The sequence below is a fragment of the Sinocyclocheilus grahami genome, unplaced genomic scaffold (assembly GCF_001515645.1).
Source record: "Sinocyclocheilus grahami isolate Dianchi unplaced genomic scaffold, SAMN03320097.WGS_v1.1 scaffold64.1, whole genome shotgun sequence".
Classification (NCBI taxonomy): Eukaryota; Metazoa; Chordata; class Actinopteri; order Cypriniformes; family Cyprinidae; genus Sinocyclocheilus; species Sinocyclocheilus grahami.
The window spans coordinates 1,666,972-1,689,049 of NW_015505243.1; the positions used below are offsets into that span (position 1 = coordinate 1,666,972).

The 22,078-nt window shown below is 36.2% G+C and overlaps 1 protein-coding gene across 1 annotated transcript in view; it reads left to right on the top strand.

The window, feature by feature from the left end:
• The window catches only part of LOC107584897 (GRIP1-associated protein 1), a 53,814-nt gene that overhangs the window by 12,643 nt on the left and 19,093 nt on the right, over positions 1-22,078 (top strand). The window contains exons 8-24 of the mRNA XM_016271667.1: positions 750-798; positions 1,383-1,453; positions 1,904-1,951; positions 2,045-2,076; positions 4,390-4,437; positions 6,115-6,214; positions 6,501-6,578; positions 9,074-9,166; positions 10,174-10,308; positions 10,722-10,817; positions 11,840-12,052; positions 12,155-12,268; positions 12,765-12,842; positions 13,714-13,809; positions 15,044-15,100; positions 16,102-16,201; positions 19,002-19,135. Of these exons, the coding sequence (XP_016127153.1) occupies positions 750-798; positions 1,383-1,453; positions 1,904-1,951; positions 2,045-2,076; positions 4,390-4,437; positions 6,115-6,214; positions 6,501-6,578; positions 9,074-9,166; positions 10,174-10,308; positions 10,722-10,817; positions 11,840-12,052; positions 12,155-12,268; positions 12,765-12,842; positions 13,714-13,809; positions 15,044-15,100; positions 16,102-16,201; positions 19,002-19,135 (1,542 nt within the window). The remainder of the gene's footprint in view (positions 1-749; positions 799-1,382; positions 1,454-1,903; positions 1,952-2,044; positions 2,077-4,389; positions 4,438-6,114; positions 6,215-6,500; positions 6,579-9,073; positions 9,167-10,173; positions 10,309-10,721; positions 10,818-11,839; positions 12,053-12,154; positions 12,269-12,764; positions 12,843-13,713; positions 13,810-15,043; positions 15,101-16,101; positions 16,202-19,001; positions 19,136-22,078) is intronic.

Consider the following 22,078-nt stretch of genomic DNA (forward strand, 5'->3'; position numbering starts at 1 on the left):
TATGCTCCCTTCGAACTGGTTGTCTTTAAAATACAAGGCTATCTGTAATCAGAAGCACATTTATAACGGCCATATAATTTAATTTCATTCACATGTGTTTCATAAACACATAATCCTTTATGGATTGAGGTCCGCCATCAAAATGATACATTTAATTATTTTGGCTGCTGTAAGAAAAGGCTATAAACGATAGGCCACCTGCAGGATCCTCACATGCGATAGCCTAGTAGCCGGGACAACTTCTTTATGTTTACAGACGTGACGTAATGACGCAGTGCCATGCTCGAATTTCTCGCGAAAACCTACCCGTTTCACTCAAATTATAAAACATTATTATAAGCTAACCGTTGTGAGTCGGGCTAAAGTAAGGCGATAGTTTTGAACACTGGCTGGTTATGTACTTGCTCAAATATTGATTTCGGATCATTTTTAATCAAAAAAAGTTACGGACTGCAGCTTTAACTGAAATCACTTTTCTGAGAGCCTGTTCTAGTACACCCCCAAAACAAAATCAAGACTTTGTAAAAGAGCATAATAGGACCCCTTTAAATGGGGTCGATTTGTTTCCATATGCATAATGTCAGCTTTCATGAAGTGTTTTCCTTTCAACATCCACTGATTTCTGTGTTTAATGGCGTTTTATTTGTGGAGCTGCTTTGTAGAAACTGAACCTGCTGTTAAAACCCTTTGTGATAAAGAGTTCATTTCATTATATGTATATATTTTTGGTCTCCTCCTGTGTTCTCTAGGCCGAAGTGCAAAGCGTCAAACTAGAACAGCGAGATAATGAGCTGAGCGGTGAGTACATCTTTTTGACAACTTCCTTTTAAAGTTGTGACCTTATCAAACTTACCGAGGAGTTAACAGAGTAGAACCAGGGAAGGATGAGTTCTGGATCTTCATATAGCAGCACAATGGTCTGACTTTGACTGAGCTTCAGTTGAACACTTCTCAAACTCTAGGGGTCATGTGCATTAATATCTGTTAACGCTGGCTTTCAGAGGTGGCATTAAAGCTTCAAACGGAAATGGAGGAGAAATGCTTACTGGAACCTGCTGTTAAAACCCTTTGTGATAAAGAGTTCATTTCATTATATGTATATATTTTTGGTCTCCTCCTGTGTTCTTTAGGCCGAAGTGCAAAGCGTCAAACTAGAACAGCGAGATAATGAGCTGAGCGGTGAGTACATCTTTTTGACAACTTCCTTTTAAAGTTGTGACCTTATCAAACTTACCGAGGAGTTAACAGAGTAGAACCAGGGAAGGATGAGTTCTGGATCTTCATATAGCAGCACAATGGTCTGACTTTGACTGAGCTTCAGTTGAACACTTCTCAAACTCTAGGGGTCATGTGCATTAATATCTGTTAACGCTGGCTTTCAGAGGTGGCATTAAAGCTTCAAACGGAAATGGAGGAGAAATGCTTACTGAGGGAACAACTCCTGACACTAGAGGTAAAAGCATCAGTTTTGCCCTCTAAATACACAGAATGGCAGGAAACAGACAAAAGGACAAAATGCTAGGATTTATTTTGCTGATGAGTGTGTATTTTTACCCTCGTCGTGGGTGCTAATTTTGGACACCTTCATTCTCACTTTGCTCCAGAGAATACTTTCATGTCAAAATTGCATTTTGCAGGTTTAAATATTCAAAATGTTTTCTAGAATGAATAGATAATTTTAGAATAGAACATTTTAGAAAGTCGCTTATTAAAAATAACTTTAATTTGATGATACATTTTTACATTATTGTATTTTCAGTTCATTTATTCATTTCATTTTGAATTCTGATTGATTCACTTTTTCAAAGATCAGGTTGCATATTCTTATTCTATTATTATGTTAATCCATATTTTAGTCCCTACAAAAGACATTTCTTGTTGTAATATTTATTTTCATTTTCAGATGTCCAAGCAGGCAGAAATCACAAAACTACAAGATGAAAATGCTAAAGTAAGTGTCATTTGTCTGTTTCAGTTAGCATGTGTGCTCAGTGATAAAGATGTCAGTGATAATGTCTTGTTTTTTTTTTCTCCCATTTATTAGTTGTCTGATAGGTTGAAGAAAAAACAAGAGAGGTAAGTTGCTTTTATGCTTTATTTGTTCATATATGTTCAGCACTTTCTTATTACAGCAATAGTTAACTTAAAAATGAAAATTAAGTAATTATTTACTCACCCTGGTGATGTTCTAATGCCATATGTCCTTCTTTCTTCTTCAGCCCACAAAATTTAAAAAACATGTTTTGCTTGCTCCCATCCATATAATGGCAATGAATAGCGTACAGCTTCAAGCAGAAAAAGAAGCAGAAGGATCACAGAGTGATCCCATTCGACTTGTGCCATATTTTCCAAGTGTTCTGGAGTAGGGATGTAACGATTCACTCAACTCACGATTCGATTTACGATTTTGATTTCACGATTCGATTTTCTCACAATTTTTTTTTTTACAAAATGAGATTGAAGACATTATACAGTAAATGAAAAGGTGTCGTTTTATTAGGCTATTGCTGCACGTTTCTTTGTGAAATTGAAATATAACAAAACTAAATTGAAATTTGAAAACAAACCCCAAATCAAACAAGTTACACAAATAAAAGAAATCTCTTACTATGAAGAAACTAAGGCTTTGTCTGTGCGCTTTCCATTTAAAATTAGAGGCAACCACTGGATTTTAATCATGATCCAAACAAAGATGCAGCATACATGCAGCGTGAGTAGTTTTTAATTTAAATTAGACTATCATTTTGAAATTTGAAGCAAAAACAGAATGGTCTGAATTTAGTTTTGTGAAACTATACTACATAAAACATATATTTGAACAAAACAGCAGACGAGCTGAATGAGAAGCAGATTCACTCTCTGACAGCAGGTGGCGCTTATGAACAGCAATGATACAGTGTTTCCTGGGTTACTGCTGCTTATAAACACTACTTTAATATGCATTGTTCAAAGGCAAGATGAAAAGAAAATACCACGTAAACTTTTCTAAAGATAGTCAGTTCCCCTCAGAGATAAATTCATATAAACTCCTAGTCCAATTGTATCGCGATTTGTTTGGCATCTCAACCGATTTGAATCGTCACATATTTTCGACCGGCTCGCGGTTAATTGATACATCCCTATTCTGGAGGTGTATTGTAGGGTTTGGTGAAAAAATTATATTTTTTGTTTAAATTATTATTTAGCCATAATACTGAGCTTGGCCATTGGTCTGCTGTGAACGACTGTGCGTTCATGAGAACAACCAGAACACAACGGAGATATTCACCTCTATCTGCATAATTTTCTAGGAACCGTGTGTCACATTTTGATTAACCTTGATTTCTTGAAATGGTGCGTTTGTAGGCTTTTGCTGAGCAAGCTGAAATGGACTTGCTCAACAAAATGAATGCACAGTCTCATGAATGCACAGTCTTGTACAGAGGACCAATGGCCAAGGTCAGGACTTCGCTAAATAATAATTCAAATTTCAGTTCGATTTAGTTTGTCAACACTATCGTATGCCCTCACAGCACTTGGAAAATTAAGTCAAAAGGGATCATTCTATGATACTTTTGAATATTTTTCTTTAAGGCTTGAAGATAGTTGCTGTTTACTGCAATTATTGAAGTGTTTTTTTAACTTTAGCTTCACATTTCTTAAAGGTGCACTCACTCATTTTTTTATTTTTTTTTATGCTGTGTATGTTGTGCTGGCCAACATGACAGTTGACATGATTTAGTGGCATGCACATAGCAAATGCAAAGCCATGGTAGAAATGCGCTATTCTCAGTGAGCCATATGAGTGTGCATCATCTTACACAGTTTTTAAAAGAAATATTAATTTCTTTAGGGGTAAAAAAAACTTTAGGGCAAAATGACTGAGTGCACTTTTAAACCTGCGCAAGACTACAAATTGCGGTGATTAATTGAGGAAGACAGTGATGGAGTGATTTGATGCAAAACCTGCTGAAATATGGAAGAATGAAAGTTAAAGACAATATTAATGGAAGATATTCCATTTGAACACATTACCTCCTCAAGCACAAAATAAATGACTTTCAATCCTCCATTTAACTCGAGTCCTCTTTCTCTGTACAGTGGCCCTCAGCCAATCAGAACTCTCCGTGTGATTACATCACCCCTTAGTGTTCCACTCTAGGTGCCGTGATAACTCGGCTGAGGCCTAGCGACAGTCTCTGTGTCAGTGTAATGAGTCTGAACGTGAACTTGTTGTGCTGGCACTGGCTGTAGACTGCTGTATCAGCACGACTGCCTCCGATCCGCATCCCTCTTGTCAACATGGGGCCTGCTTTCCCTGATCAGGAGATGCTGCCTGTTATTTATCACTGCTGTATGGGTTTTTTTAGGGCCAATGAGGATTCAAGTCTCTTTATGCTTCTCTTACAGCTTCCAGCGGCTACAAGTTGAGAAAGAAGCACTTTACAATGACAGCAGGTGAGAAAGGCAAACCCAGCAGAGCAGTTACTTTGCGATAAAGCTCAACAGGGACTTTTTAGGAGGCTGGGTTCTGGAAATGCATTTGCCATTTATTTTCTCAGTGAAGAGTTACAGTATAAGGCTTGAACCTAAAGATGAGTTGCATTATTTAATATTTCTTTCGAAATAAAAAAAAAAAAAAGTTTAAGATACTCTGTCGGTTATGCAAGAACAAAATACTCACCCATGAATCTGATTGGTGAATTTCGAATCAGGACTGCTGATGGTGTACTTCTGAATTTAGGGCACTAAATTGACGAGTGTATTATACATCTGAATGTTGTCAATTTTAGTGGCAATTTGCTACAATCCCACTTGAATTTAAACTGATCTGCTTTGGATTAAAGCGTCTGCAAAATAAATGTAAGTCTGACTCTTTCTACACTCTCAGAACGGATCATACATATTTGTATCCGTTAAAGGAGTAGTCCACCCAAAAATACCTATCCTCACCCTTTGGTCATCCAAGATGTAGATGAGTTTGTTTCTTCATTGGTAGAGATTTAAAGAAATTTAGCAATACATCGTTTGCTCACCAATGGATCCTCTGCAATGAATGGGTGCCATCGGAATGAGAGTCCAAACAGCTGATAAAAACGTCACAATAATCCACAAGTAATCCACACCACTCCAGTCCATCAATGAATGTCTTGTGAACTGAAAATCTGAGTGTTTATAAGTAACAAATCCAGCAATAATACGTTTTAACTTAAAAATAACAACACCCATTCAATGTAGAGGAACCATTGGTGAGCAAATGAGATAATTCAAATCTGTTCCAATGAAGATCTATATCGTGGATGGCCTTAGGGGGAGTATATTTTCAGCAAATTTTCATTTTTGGGTGAACTATTCCTTTAAGAAACTTCAATAAAAAAAGAATTCGAAATCACTCTTATGGCTTCTGTAGAAACATTATGTATGGCTCACAATTAGTTTATCTTAAATGCTAAACAATTATTTAGCTCTGAAAATCTGAGTGTTTATAAGTAACAAATCCAGCAATAATACGTTTTAACTTAAAAATAACAACACCCATTCAATGTAGAGGAACCATTGGTGAGCAAATGAGATAATTCAAATCTGTTCCAATGAAGATTGTTTAGCTCTGATTTTTACTTCTGGAACTAAACTCTATATTAAATCTGTTCCCATGATGTCATATACACTCACCTGTAATGTTTTTCCTGCTGAATTTGCCGTTTTATTTAGGTATTAATTTTGTGATGCCTGGGAATAGACCCTACCACACATTAGTCACATCAAACCCCTCATAGCATATGATGCATTTGTTTCCACAGGACTAAAATCGATGAGATCCAACAGAGGAAAGAGGAAAACTTCAATAAAAAAAGAATTCGAAATCACTCTTATGGCTTCTGTAGAAACATTATGTATGGCTCACAATTAGTTTATCTTAAATGCTAAACAATTATTTAGCTCTGATTTTTACTTCTGGAACTAAACTCTATATTAAATCTGTTCCCATGATGTCATTTACACTCACCTGTAATGTTTTTCCTGCTGAATTTGCCGTTTTATTTAGGTATTAATTTTGTGATGCCTGGGAATAGACCCTACCACACATTAGTCACATCAAACCCCTCATAGCATATGATGCATTTGTTTCCACAGGACTAAAATCGATGAGATCCAACAGAGGAAAGAGGAGGAGCTCAAATCCATAAATATTCGTGTGCAGAAATTGCAGACAGATTTAATGGCAGCCAATCAGGTGAGATCCGCTCAGGCCCACCCTGCCAAATTCCCCAATATTAAAGCTCATTTGTTGCACATCTCAGAGGGCGATCGATGGATGGCCACTAAGGGAGTATGATGATAAACATTTGCAAACCCTTGAGAGTGGGCTAAAGACTGCAGTCAGTGCTTCAGGATCAGACTCTGGCACTGAGGCACATCTGCAGAGATTAATGGACCGTAGACACACTGCTGCATCCATCACTGTCATACTAGAAATGCATTGAATCTTCCTGCCTGTTGGTTTGTGTGTGTGATTTCAGAACGTCGCTGAACTGAAGGAGCAGTTGCAGAGTAAACAGAAAGAGCATGAGATGGCCATCCATGCGCTCAAAGATCAGGTAGTGCACAAGATTGGTTAAAAATGTGAAATATTAATTTCTGAGATGACTACTGGACGCCAGTTACTGAATTAAACAAATTAGTGTGGTCATGGAACCACATTTGAAATGTTTTAATCTTGCATACTGCATAGTATACAGTGCAGTATACAGTACATACTGCAGATTATGCTAGTGTTCCATTCCAAACATCGTCAAAGGTACTAATAGGAAGAATACAGAAGATGAATAGTTGGTTAAAATGTTCATTTAGCATTTCTTTTAATGTTTATTCTGTCACAGATGGTCGTTAGTGCATCTCCAGAGAATTAATCTGCAATCTCCGCATCTGCTGGTTTGCCGTTTACTAACAGGTTTATAAATGAAAGAAAGCAGGCAATTAATCTGCATAAATTGAGTGTGATTTTAATGATAATAGGTCCTACAGATTCAATTAAATAAACCGTAAAAGGCTCATGTGGGTGTCGTTGTTAGCGTGGAACTCAATTACGTTTTTATTGTTCATTATAAAAAAATCAAATAATGAAAATTTGAGTTTTTTTTTTAAATGGCAGGATGCAGTTTTATGATTATTTAGTTGTTTTGGTTTTCAGCTTTGTTTTAAAATGTAGTTTAGCTTTGCTTAGAAAGCGTTTTACGTTCTTAAAGTTGAATGTCTCACAATCATTTTATTCCAAACCTGACTTTCTTTCTTTTGTGGAACTCGACAGGAGAAGTATGTCCTTCGTGTTTTTCTCGATACAGTAAAAGTGAATGGGGACAGATGTTATTGAGCTCCAAAAATGACAAAACAGCATCATAAATCTATTTCGTATGACTTTTGCACTATATTCCAAATCTCCTGGAGTCGTATGATAACTTTGTGAGAGAAACCGACTGAATTTCATGTGGTCAAATTGTTATTCCTTGATAATCTTCCTCATTTTTGCATATTCACACATTACTTTTTGTTTTGAACTACTTCAATCTTGCAGGGCACCGCATTTTAATATTCATGAATGGCAATATATTTATTGCAGCCTTGTTTTTAACAAAACATGACTTAAAGTTATTAATTATAATTTAATTATGAATTCAGAACTTAAAATATTTGCATTTTTGGAGCGTCACTTTCATTGTACTGAAGCATAAACATTCTTCAAAGTGTTTTTTTGTTTTAAGAAAGTTTCTTAAACTAAGTCAAGCAGGTTTGGAGCAACATGAGGGTGAGTATATAGTATTAACTATCCCTTTAATATGAACAGGAAGACACCGCAGTCTTTCTGCTGATAGCAAACTCGTTGTGCTTAAGGAGAAGTTTGTGAAGTTTATAATTACCCAGAGAGCAGCCTGTTTAATTGAGTGTTTATGGATGATGGTGCTCAGGATCAGCTGAGTAATTAAGGATTAGTGGGGCTCACTGCAGGTGGCTTAGGGGCACACGCGCTCCGCCAGGGCCCCTGAGGAAAGGGCTGCTCTTGTACTGCCGTCGGCCCTACTGCAGGTCCTGCCAACACAAATGTCTTTCACTTCCTCCATGAGGTGACAAATCTTAATTAAGCAGCTGCCTCTAATGAACAGCAAGCAGATAAGGATGAAGAACGTCCCTGTTCTGTTTTTCCTTTCAGAATTGCTTGATTGGGTCTCTTCTGTTTGATTTGGATTCTCTAACTCAGCCTGTTTTCTTCTCTCTTCTTTTCACTTGTTTTGGGCGTTCTTTCTTTATCATCTCTTGCTCTTGTTCACCCCTTGGGCTTTATTCTTCTTGTGTTCATCTTCCCCTACAATCCCACGCTGCCGCTTTATTCATCAATCTAATCTCCTCCTTTCTCTGTACATGTTCCCTTCTTTATATCCTTTTTGCTTATCTGTATTTTTTCTTTCATATTTTCTTTTTTTTTCTTCAAAATGTTAATATTTTGAACATTTTATTATTTTTATTTAATTAATCCCCCCCCCCATTTTCTTTGTTCTTTATTTCATTTTTTGTTGCATTTTTCTTTATTATCCACTTCCTCGATTGTTCTTTATTTATTTTCTTTTGTTATTTTTTCATGGTTTTGTTGTTTGTTGTTCTTTTTGCTTTTTTCTGTTCTGTATTTTTTTCCTTTATTTTATTTTATACATTTTTCTTTTCAAAATGTTCATAATTTTCCCCTTTTCGTTGTTTTGTTTTTCATTCTTTAAAAAAAATAAAAATAAAAATGTAATGTTTTTTTGTTAATTCCCTTGTTTGTTCACTTGTTCTTTCATTTGTAATTTTTTCATGTTTTTGTCTAATTTACACACACACATATATATTCAACATTTTCATATTTTTCATATTTTATTCTTTTTATTTCATTCATTCATTCATTTTCTTTTTTGTTCTTCTATTCACTCATTGTACTTTATTCTATTGCTCTTTTATTTCAATCTTTCATTTGGTGTTGCTTTTTTCTTTTTTGTCTTGCTTTCTCTCTCTGTCTCTGTCTCCTGGTCTTGTGGGGTGGTTTTGTGTTTGGGCGGAGCTGCAGGTAGCGTGTCAGAGTGCGGTCAGTCAGGAGCAGGTGGAGGGCATGCTGAGCGAGAACGATGCTCTCAGGACAAATCTAGCAGCCCTAGAACAGGTACTTGACCATGATACAGCCTCACGACCTTCATCAACCCCAGTTCCAGCATCATCTTCACTCGAATGACTGTCTGGTCTAACACACATGATCTTTGTACCATTAACTGTTAATACACGCATACTAATGTCACTTTTATCAACTTTATCGCCATTACCTATATTACTACTAAAAACTGAAGGAATTAACAATGCACTCTCAGTTCACGCCAATTTGTACTTTCTTCTTTGAAAAAATGTCAATATCTAAAAGGAAATTCATGGAGGTTCCTAAAGTTACATTGTTTTGTTTTAAAAATCTGGTTTTGTGTGATTTTCTAATCGCATTGTGATTGGTGTCTTTAATGCAAGTACGGCTGTGTGATAACTTCAAACTGAAATTCAAAACGGCATATTTAAATACTTTGTTTATTGCTCACCAGCCAAAATCATTGTTTATTCATTCCAGAGTGACTTAAAATGCATTAAGGTATACATTTACATTAGTATGTGCACTTCTTGGGAATCACACCCATTATCCTTTGTGAGCAATACCTAAATATTAATATATACTGTATTTATATATATATATATATATATGGATTAAATAAGAGACAAAATCAGATTTTAAGAACACTGCAAGGGTGCATAAAGGTCATTTAGCGCCTACAGCACTTTAACCCTTACTGAAGTTTTAAAAAGTGCCTGTTTTTAATATGTTTGTCCATGTATGTTTTTGTTTAGCCATAGTTTTTGTGTGTATGTATGTTCACACATACATTCATACATAAATATGTGTTGCATCATGTATAAAAGTTTATATTTAGCTTGAAAGCACTCATGGGTACATTTATGTTGATATTGCATTTCTCAGCTGTTGTGTAGTGTTTTCTGCACCTTACGAATTCTTCTTTTGTGTTCTGTTGGCATTTTCTTGCATATACACCAAATTCAGACTGAATAAGACTTATTTCAGTTGTCCGGGGTTCTCTGGGATTTATCTGAAACTCAGTGTATGTTTTTTTGCAGATCCAAACAGTGAAGACTCAGGAACAGAATTTGCTGAGAGAGCAAAATCTGATGCTAAACGCAGAGCTTCAGCAGAAACGTACAGAACAGGAGAGCTTCCTGGCGCAGAGAGATGATCTCAACTCACAGCTACAGGTATTTTGGCACTTGTTAACTTTGAAAACAAAACTGAAAAGCATTCGGAACATATTCAACTTTTTGCTATTTCTAAATAAAATGCTTTATCCAGTGTGACATAGGAATCATATTATACTATAATTTTATTAGTCAGTATTTTTTTTTTTTTTTATGCCCACCAGCTGAAAAGTCTGTTTTTGATAAAATCCATTCTGATGAAAAAAACTATAAACATTTTTTTGTTGTTGTTTTTAAAGCCTTTTAAATGTTTTTTTTATTGAAAAGCAAAAAAACAATTACTTCAATACTTGTATTACTTCAGCAGTTACAAAAGTATTTTTAATGTTTTTATTATAGCTAAGTAATACATATTTTAGAATTAGTAATCAGATCGATCATAAAAATTATTTTGACGACTTGTTGCTGATCAGGAGTCAAACCGAGCGAATAGTCGACTACTGGAGCAGCTCACTGAACTGGGTCTGGAGAAGGACAAGCTACAGCAGGAGTTAGAGGAGGCCAGAAAGGTGACGACACACAAACCTTCTGATCCTTTCACAATTCAGTCAATTCCCACTGCAGCAGGTGAAAGTAGTTTGACGTTTGGTGCACTCACTATCTCTGTCTTCATTTAAGCTTCTTTAGTGAGTCCGTTCACGCTGCTCATTCTTCCATCAGTTAATGCTCTGATCTTTTGACCATCATAATGACTTTATTAATGTAAAAGCCGCAATCGGATTTAGACACAAATGAGCTCCGTAAGATTCACCTTTGGATTTCTTTCGTACAAGTTTTATTATTTTTTTCTTCCCTCTAGTGATGTTAGTCAATGTTGCACCAACACCAATTTTTACAGTTTTAAATGACCATTTTCCACCGTCGTTCTGACACTTTGAATTAAACAGGCTGTTTTTGCTACAGCAATGTAGATCATCCTGATATAACACACTTTTTATACATTTTAAATCTGCATCAAATTCAGCACAAAATTATAATATAAATGAAAATATTTTAGGGTTAAAAAAAATTCTCTTTTTCTTCCCGTGATGTTAGTCAATGTTTCTTGCACCAACACCAATTTTTACAGTTTTAAATGACCATTTTCCACCGTCGTTCTGACACTTTGAATTAAACAGGCTGTTTTTGCTACAGCAATGTAGATCATCCTGATATAACACACTTTTTATACATTTTAAATCTGCATCAAATTCAGCACAAAATTATAATATAAATGAAAATATTTTAGGGTTAAAAAAAATTCTCCACATTACAGTAGTGACAATTAAAATTAGCTTAATCTTGAAAATAATATCACAATATATAAAAAGTTTGTCTATGGCATTCTTTGCTATATAAATTCAATTATGGAGATTTCTGTTCATCTAAATACCTGTCATTTAAATAACAGTTGTTCAAAAGAAGAAAAAATCAAGAAAAATATGTGCGATACAGTCTTGACAATGACTGGAGCTTTGATATTGCCACATTTTATTTAAAACGAAATACCACACTGATAAGAAGAAAGTGAACGCTGTCTTTACTTTCTCAGACTGCGGATAAGCGTAAGGTTATGCTGGATGAACTGGCCATTGAGACGGCGCAGGAGAAGTCACGGCACAAAGAGGAACTCAGCGATGTGCGCTTGCAGCATGAAAAGGAAGTGCTGAGCATCAGGGCCCGCTATGAGAAGGAGCTCCGCGGCCTCCATGAGGAGAAGAACCGCACGGAAGAGGAGATCCGCTCACAGCTACGAGACGAGAGAGTAAGGAACCTTTGTGAGCCGCTAACTGAAAGCTTGTTGGTTGAGACACGAACATTCAACAAAGCACTTAACCTATTTACAACTGTTTCTTTTTTTTTTCAGGCTCGTACCAAAGAGCTGGAGGGTCTTCAGCCGTATGTGGAGGAGTTGAAAGCTCAGGTTCAGTCTATGGAGGGGACAAAGGGCTGGTTTGAGCGCAGGCTCAAGGAAGCAGAGGTGCCGTGTGTTCACAATCATCTCTTGCTGCAAAGCACTGGCAGAGATGGAAACTGTCTTTTGTTGTTTACATCTGGCTACATCAGTATCATTCCGACCACATGATGTCAGTGTTGTTTTTTCATTACTGTGTTGCAGGCTTTAAAATGCCAAATGGTAAAGAGCATTTACAGTGGATTTATTGTTATATTTCAATTTCTTATAAATGTAAAATATAAAATAAATTGAATCATTAACGTACTGTAAATCCACTAAAATTCTCTTCTTTTCACCATTTGACAGTTTTATAGTCTGTAGTTTTAAAGTTTGAAATATAAAAGTAAAATACAGATTTCAAACTTCAAAGTTATAGACTTTAAAACTGTTAAATGGTAAAAAGAAGAGCATTTTACTAGCTTCACGTTTATGTTTCAAACTAACAAAATATTGCATTCATCCTTGGATGTCTGGGTGATTTATACTTGATATTGGTGTCATTTGTTTGTGTTGTGAACAGGAGAGCATGGAAAAGAACAAACTGGACCATGCAGAAGAGATCCAGCGGGTACAGAAAGATCTCACACTTCAGCTGGAGGTAAACTTTTTTGGACGTGATCATAAAAACACATTTGGTGTTTGACAGCACTTAATGGAGTACAGTAAGCGAAAGCAGATGAAGTAATGAGCGGTAAAGCTATATTTAGCAGATCTTGTCTTTATGACACATTTGTTGTCTTCATAAATATTCAAGTCTCAGAAACACATCAGAATTCGGTCACGTCTCACCGAGTTGATGGATGATGGCTTGACAGAATTTTACTTAATGAGCTTAAAAGACAGTATGAAATGCATGGAACATGTCTGTAGGTGCTCAAAAGTTAAGAATTTCTCAATGAGGTCATGGAAACCCAAGGTTAAATCTCATGTAATTACTTTTGTTTTTAATAACGTAGCTGGAGTACATTTGATTGCATTTAATTTATGATTCTACTGAACTGAAACACCAATAAAGTCCTATGGCCAGTCCATCTCTGGCATGACTTGACTGATTTGATTAGATCATACCGTTTAATATTATTTTTTACCATGCCTGCACAGCCTTGGTTATGTCAGCACAAAAGAAAATTTATTTCAGAAGCAGAGGAAGTTGTTTTGATGCAAGATTGAAAACAGAATTTATTTTCTAACTTTTCTTTTATGCTGATAGATATCTTTTAGTTTTAGTTTAACAAAACACAGAATATGTGCGCGCACACACACACACACACATACACAAATGAAAATATTTAAACTTATTACTTGCTTATTTTACTGTATTTTAGCATGTTCTTTGTAATTTAATCAAATATCATATCCTACTTTTCAAGTCTGACAAATCTGTGTATTAAACAAATTAATAAATAATCAGTTCTGTCCAGAACTTATCCGTTTTTAATAAATGAACACACATTCCTGCTGTTTCTCAGGCTAAAGCTGCAGAGGTGGAGACAGTCAAACAGCAAGTGATGGAGATGCAGAAAGAGAGAGAAGAACTCAACAACACAATCAGCAAACTCAAACAGGTGTGTGAACAGAATGTATTCATTTGTAGCGCTCTACTGGTCTCCTAGTGGCTCTGCTGGAGCTTTTGTTCTTCAGCGTGATGAGAACTATGTGTTTTTAAGATGCTAAATAAGTCACGACTCAGATGGAGGATATTGTGGGGGTGTGATCACTGGAGCTCACCAGTAATTTCAAATGTGACTCAAGAACGATGCAGCATTAGGATGACATTGTTCTTTGTGTGAGCATCTGCTGCCAGCAGCTCCTGGGGGATGTTCAGTTTTCAGAGCTGCAAAATTGGTGTTTCCTGGTCTGATCTTAGAATGGTTTATTAGGGCTTACCTTTGTTCTGATGTTTCTTGTGTGATGGTTCTTATTGTATACTAATACTAAGATTTAAAGCAGCAGACACTACATCATACACTACTCCACTTTTTGTGGGTCAGTAAGATTTAAAATGTTTTTTTTTTAAAGAAATTACTACTTTTGTTCAGCAAGGATGCATTAAATTGATAAAAAAGATTTTAATAATTTTACAAAAGATTTCTATTTCAAATAAATGCTTATCTTTTAAACTTTTAATTCATCAAATAATCTTGGAAAAATGCATCATGATTATTAAGCAGCACAACTATTTTCAATAATAAGAAATGATTCTTGAGCAGCAAATCAGCATATTAGAATGATTTCTGAAGGAACATGTGACTCTGAAGACTGGAGTAATGATGCTGAAAATGCAGCTTTGCGTGTAAATTACATTTTAATATATATATATATATATATTAAAATGGAAATTTGTTATTTTAAATTGTAATACATTTTCACAATATTACAGTTTTGAATGTATTTTTTAATTAAATGCAGCCTTGAGACTCAAAAACATTTAAAAATCTTATTGAACCTAAACTTTTGAGTGGTAGTGTATATTCATAAATAATAAATATTAACTAAAATAGTTAATACAATAATAATAAGATGAATATGAAATATTGAAAACATGAATTGCATAACATTATTTCTGCAATAGAAGTTCCTCTGTAAATGCATTTAAATGCCCTTTCTTGTTTTATATGGTACTTCAGTTGTGCTGTCTTTTTATTGTCTAAAATATATAAAAATGAAAGAGACTAAACTGTAGCTTAGGGAAACATTTCAAACTAAACTGAAAAGTTATTTGAAAATAATCATTTGACAGTAGTTTTAAAATAAAGATGGATTTGATAAACTGTAATGACCTTTGTGTGTGTATTTCAGGAGATTAAAGATACAGTGGATGGACAGAGAATCCTGGAGAAAAAAGGTAGTTCAGCGGTAAGTAGGCAATCCAGCCAGGAGAAAGGGATGAGTCAGGGCTTTCCCTCTCTCCATTTCCCAGAAAGTGAATTAAAATAGTCCCAGGCGATGGGCAGGACACCTCTCTGCCCTACAGACCTGAAACCAGACCTCCTATTGACGAGGGTCGATCAGCGTTCATTAACGCTCTAGCCGTTTCATCAATAGAATCTCGTTTGACAGTTCATTGATCGTCTCTGTTTGTGTGTGTTTCCAGCTCCAGAAGCTGTCCATACTTTTAGCTCAATAAAGTTTTGGTTATAGCTTTTCTGTGGCATTGTTTATTAGGCACACTGTTTATTAGGTTACAAATGCAGTCCCTCTGGGAAGTTCCTTCCTACTTGAAGTGATTTTGGCCACAAAATGGATGAAATTTCATATATCTTCCCCTCTTTTTCTCCTTCCGACAAAAACAAAAGGATTTTGTAGTGCTACTGCTGCAAAATTGGAGGATGGGATATTTAGTTGATGTTGTCGGTGTATATATATATATATATATATATATATATATTTTGGTTTGCGATTTTATGTAATGATATTTAGACATTTATTTATTTTTTAAAGGGATAGTTCACACAAAAATAAAACTTCTGCCATCATTTACTCACCCTCCAGGCACAGTTCCAAACCTGTATGAGTTTCTGTATGAGATATTTTGAAGAATATGGGTAACCAAACACTTGATGGTCCCCATTGACCTCCATAGTAGCTTTTTCCATATTATGGAAGTCAGTAGGGACCATCAACTGTTTGGTTACCCATATTCTTCAAAATATCTTGCGTTCAGCAGAAGAAAGAAATTCATACAGGTTAGAAACAACTTGAGGGGAGTAAATGATGACTTTTCATTTTTGGGTGGACTATCACTTTAAGTGTGGCTTAAGTGTCCAAATACTATACTGGTTTATAGTCTGCTAAATGTCCATCAAACTAAATGTCCATCAGATGTCCAAATAATGGCTGTCATGTTATGTCTGCAGCTGAAAGACTTGAAGAGGCAGCTCCATTTGGAGAGAAAAAGAGCCGATAAACTCCAGGAGCGGCTGCAGGAAATCCTAACCAACACTAAGACCCGTACAGGTGAACACTTTCTTCCTTACATGTTATACTTAAGATTTTGAGACATACCCCTCCATCATCATATAAAGCATTTGTAAGTACATGGAATAGGGCTTTTTAGAGCTGTCAGTGCCCTCTCAGGTGATTTAAACTGCGATTGGCTCTGCGTTCGCCATTTCATCACACATGGGCGGCATGAATGAAAAATTTAAAGCAGGTAAGTAAATATGTGGCGCTGAGCATAAATAAGGCAGCAGATGAAGAAGGCTCCACCCCGACTGCAAACTGCTACAAATGAGACAAACCCAAAGCATGTTCTTACCACCTAAAGAGAATTCCAAACAGCCCATGCGCTTTGTTCTTGCATCAGGTTCCTGTGGGATGTTGAGCAGTTCACTTTCCAGCGTTCGGCTCATTGGCTATAAATAGTTTTTGCAAGAAGGCAAATTACATTAAAGGGGTCATATGATGCGATTTCAATTTTTCCTTTCTTTTTTGGAGTGTTACAAGCTGGGGGTGCATAAAGAAGATCTGTAAAGTTGCAAAGACTAAAGTCTCAAATCCAAAGAGATATTCTTTATAAAAGTTAAGAGTCAGCCACACCTACCTAAAACGGCTCGTTCTAACACGCCCCCACATATCTACCTCACTATGTGGGAAGATTTGCATAACGCCGCCCAAATGTTCACGCAAAGAAAAAAGGCGTAACTTTTATTCTCGCTGTAGTATTGTTGCCGCTTTCCGCCATGTCCTGAAGACGCTGTGTTTCGTTGTGAAAGCGAAACTACTTTGTTTGGTCTTCCAAAAGAGGACGATATCCGCTTCGTCATGCCTAGAGCTGATCCGTGCTGGTCGCTGAGGGAATACATCAACTTAGTGCTGTGGATCGCCGGATCGGCTTTCACCGTGGATGAAGCCCGGGGTCGTCACATGTGCTCACACTGTGCAAAACCACGATCATATTTTGCGCAGCTTGTCGGTGAACAACGGCAAGATGCGCGATAAATATCACATGCGATTTATCGTGCAGCCCTACATTAAATACAGGTTGTGAACACATTTTTAATTGACTTTAGCTGCCCTTCGACTGTTTATATGATGTCAAGTCAATTTTATTTGTATAATGATTTTCACAATACACATTGACGTCACAGAAAATGTCTTTATAAAGTGGTTTTGTTTTTTGTCTTTTTAGACCAAGTACGAATAATAATAATAAAAAAACCTTTAAGGGTTTAACTATTTTGTATAATGATTTTCTCAATACACATTGACGTCACAGAAAATGTCTTTATAAAGTGGTTTTGTTTTTTGTCTTTTTAGACCAAGTACGAATAATAATAATAAAAAAACCTTTAAGGGTTTAACTATTTGAAACAATTTTCATTGACTCTAGCTGTCCTTTTTATTATATGACGTCAAGTCAGTTTTATTTGTATAGTGCTTTTCGCAATGCACGTTGACGTCACAGAAAATGACTTTATAAAATGGATTCACTAACTTTTTTACTCTGTGCGAATTAAACAAACAAAAAAAAAACCACGACATTCTAATTTATTGAGATGCACCTGTATGTATATATATATATGTAAATATTTTCAAATGTTTGAGGACAGTAATATTTTTTAAAATGTTTTTAGAAGAAGTCCCTTATGCTCACCAAGTCTGCATTTTTATTATAAGAAAACAGTAATATTGTGAAATGTTATTACAATTTAAAATAACTATTTACTCTTTTAATATATTTTAAAATGTATTTTATTCCTGTGATGGTAAAGCTGAAGTTTCAGCATCATCACTCCAGTCACATGATCTTTTGGAAATAATTCTAATATGCTTATTTGTTGCTCAAGAAACTTTTCTTTTTATTTAAAATAGTTGTGCTGTTTAGTATTTCTGTGGAAAGCATCTTACTTTTTTCCCCCCAAGATAATTTAATGAAAAGAAAGTTAAAAAGAACAGCATTTATTTGAAATAAAAATCTTTTGTAACATTATGAATGAAATAAATTGTTCTAGTATACTGATTTGCTGCTAAAGAAACATTTCTTCTTACTATGAGTGTTGAAAATAGTGCTGCTTAATATTTTTGTGGAAAGTAATACATTAGAATAGAAAACATTAGAATAGAAAATTCAAAATCAACAGCATTTATTTGATTTTTTTTTTTGTAATTATAAATGTCTTTGCTGTCACTTGTGATCCATTTCATTTGTTCTTGCTGAATAAAAGTATTAATCTTACTGAACCCAAACTTTTGAACATTAGTGTATTCCATACAATTAAATGCTAAATAAAATGGATAACGTCTAACTTTTGTGAATTGTTTACTTTGTAGATTCTCTGTCCGTGAGTGCAGGTATTAATGGATGACGTTCTGCTATGTAGCCTGTAATATGTTAGCATGCTTAGCTCTAGTATAGATTACTCAGTAGTGATTCCTTGTTTGTTGACCTACGTACTCTCTGTAGATTGCAAATGCATTTGTATTATTATTTTGGCCTACTAATAGTTGCCTTGCAGTAACTAGTTGTTGATCAAAATAGTGGTTACCGGTTTCTGGAAACTGCTATTTTATAGTATCTAGGACTGGACAGTATATTTCAGTATATTTTCAAACAAGATAGAAAATGAGGCAATAGCATTCATATTAATATACTTTGATGTTGTAAATGTTTCTGACACATAAAAAAGTATGTTGAGTGAGCTGCTGCAGGAAATATGCACAATCTAACCCATTGCCATTTTCTAGCTCACCTACAGCGCTTAGTGATTTATGCTCTTAAAATATTCCTCTTTTTGGGTCATGTATATATTTACAGGTCTGGAGGAGCTGGTGTTATCTGAGATCAGTTCGCCGAGCCGTACGCAGCAGACGGGTGACAGCAGTAGCATCTCCTCCTTCAGCTATAGAGAGATCATGAAAGACGGGGCTTCGGCTCCCAGCACCAATAAGGTAGAGCGGGCCAACGACCCTTGCAAATACTGTCGCCACAGTTGACGCTTCCTTTTCTCTGGCTCCCAGGAGCATTTCCGACCTCCAGAAGCTTTTAAAGGGGTCATAGGATTCTACATGCACTTTTACAAGTTGTTTGAACTGAAATGTGTGTTGGCAGTGTGTGTACACAACCACCCTATAATGATAAAAATCCACCCAGTGTTTTTTTTAAAAATCTGGTTAAATGTTTTCCCCTTTCTCAAATCGAGCCGATCTCAGATGCCTGTCTGTGTGACCTCACACAGACAGGCCCCTCCCACGATGGTTTGATTGACCATAGCGTTTCAGCACAGACTGGACTGGTGTCTTACCTGAGTGAGCTGTCGTCAGTCCTCTTGTTTCACCGCTGGAGCAGACGTAGACAAGAATGACTCCTAAGCGATTGAGGTGTTCTGTTGTTGGATGTAATAATGAACATAGCAGTTGTCGTTTACTCCCGACATCTGAGCCGCTGAAGACGCAGTGGATTATGTTTGTTTTTTGAAGGGAAGCAGACGGGTGACAGCAGTAGCATCTCCTCCTTCAGCTATAGAGAGATCATGAAAGACGGGGCTTCGGCTCCCAGCACCAATAAGGTAGAGCGGGCCAACGACCCTTGCAAATACTGTCGCCACAGTTGACGCTTCCTTTTCTCTGGCTCCCAGGAGCATTTCCGACCTCCAGAAGCTTTTAAAGGGGTCATAGGATTCTACATGCACTTTTACAAGTTGTTTGAACTGAAATGTGTGTTGGCAGTGTGTGTACACAACCACCCTATAATGATAAAAATCCACCCAGTGTTTTTTTAAAAAATCTGGTTAAATGTTTTCCCCTTTCTCAAATCGAGCCGATCTCAGATGCCTGTCTGTGTGACCTCACACAGACAGGCCCCTCCCACGATGGTTTGATTGACCATAGCGTTTCAGCACAGACTGGACTGGTGTCTTACCTGAGTGAGCTGTCGTCAGTCCTCTTGTTTCACCGCTGGAGCAGACGTAGACAAGAATGACTCCTAAGCGATTGAGGTGTTCTGTTGTTGGATGTAATAATGAACATAGCAGTCTACATTTACTACCGACATCTGAGCCGCTGAACTCGCAGTGGAATACATTGTTTCTGAAGGGAATGCGGGGGTTTGTGCGCTTGCGCGTGCCTCAAAAGAGACTTACAAAGATACATAACAGCTACAAGTGTATGCAATACTTGATTTATGCAAGCACTATATAGGATCAATCACTATACAGGATTTACCCTATTATACTTTATCGACACGAATTGATAGGTGAAACAACAAACAGCCACCCACAAATAGTCTATAAACAAAGCATCAGGCTGTCTTTGAGTTCACATGAACAACGGTTAAAGTTACTCGTCGTCAGGCTACAGAAGAATCCCATAATTCTGCCGTTCAATTAGGCCTAAGACATCTAGAGTCACGCAGACCTATAACAACCCAGCCACAACACATAATTGCGAATAACATGCCTTACCTTAACACAGAATCGACCACAGAGTCCAACGTTTATATTTTTTCTACGAATCTTTGAGTTAACGTACTAAACATGAGTGGAATTTGCACTGCAGCGCCCCCACACCTTGATGCTCATGACAAGAATAGCACGTATAGTTATCTTTATTGAAGTGAATTAGGTTTAAATCTGCGTCATGTATGAATGAATGATATTTTAGCAATTTTACACATAATAATCCACGATGATCACATTACACAAAACTGAAATTGCACGTCAAAATAACACATTGTCAATATTTTTTGAGACCCCCCAAAATTTCACAAATCACGTTTTCAGGGGAGCCCATGTCTTATTAAGGGGAGCCGAGCTCCCCCTAGCTCCCCCATAGTTCGCACCCTGCCTTTAATAAATTTAATATAAACAGTGTAAATTCTATAAATATCCTGTGCCTGTGAAGAAACAGGGTAGAAAATAATGGTTGTTGTGACATGCTGGACTATCTTGAGGGACATGAGTGTGGTTTGGTGAAGAAAAACACAAACTTTGAGGTACATTTGACTAATTATTGCTGTTTTCCAAGACTAGGAAGTTTTAAACTTCATGCAACTCATCCCTCAACATTTGTGCTACAGACATGAATGGTGCCTCAATCATAAATCATCTAGTTGACTTTCAAATGCATTTATCAAAGCACAGACTCCCATTTTATGCCATCAATTTGAAACATAATGCATATCAGGCATATGTTTAAGGAGAATCGTCATCAACCTTCAGTAAGGGAACTTCATTTTTTTAAGCCAGAGCGAAAATGAGACTCATGGGACGAAAATAGTGTACACAGGGGACGGCGAGAGTCTCTGGGACGAGTCGACTGTCATTTGATTGCATCGTTTCCAGCTCCTTGAAACGCCCTGAAACAAACTAAGGGACAGAATAGGACCACCACATGTACAAGGCTGATGGAATTCCTTCCTGTGACTTTCATGTGACGTTGAATGACACTGTGTTAAATGACAGAAGTTTCAAAGGGATAGATCACACAAAACTTATTTAAAAAAAAAAAAAAAGAAAGTACCCGCATCTTGTTCTAAACCTACATGACCTTCAGTGTTATTTTAGTATTACTTCTATGCTGTTATAGTATTTATTACTATTTTGAAGTACAGTGGGGCAAAAAAGTATTTAGTCAGCCACCAATTGTGCAAGTTCTCCCACTTAAAAAGATGAGAGAGGCCTGTAATTTTCATCATAGGTATACCTCAACTACGAGAGACAAAATGAGAAAAAAAAATCCAGAAAATCACATTGTAGGTGTTTTAATATTTTCAGTTTGTTATTTTCCGTTTTAGTTATGTGCTTTTGTCATAATTTTTTTGTTATTTCTATTTAGCTTTAATTTATTTATATTTCAGTGTTTGTTTTTAGTAAGGTTAGTACGACAGTACTGCAC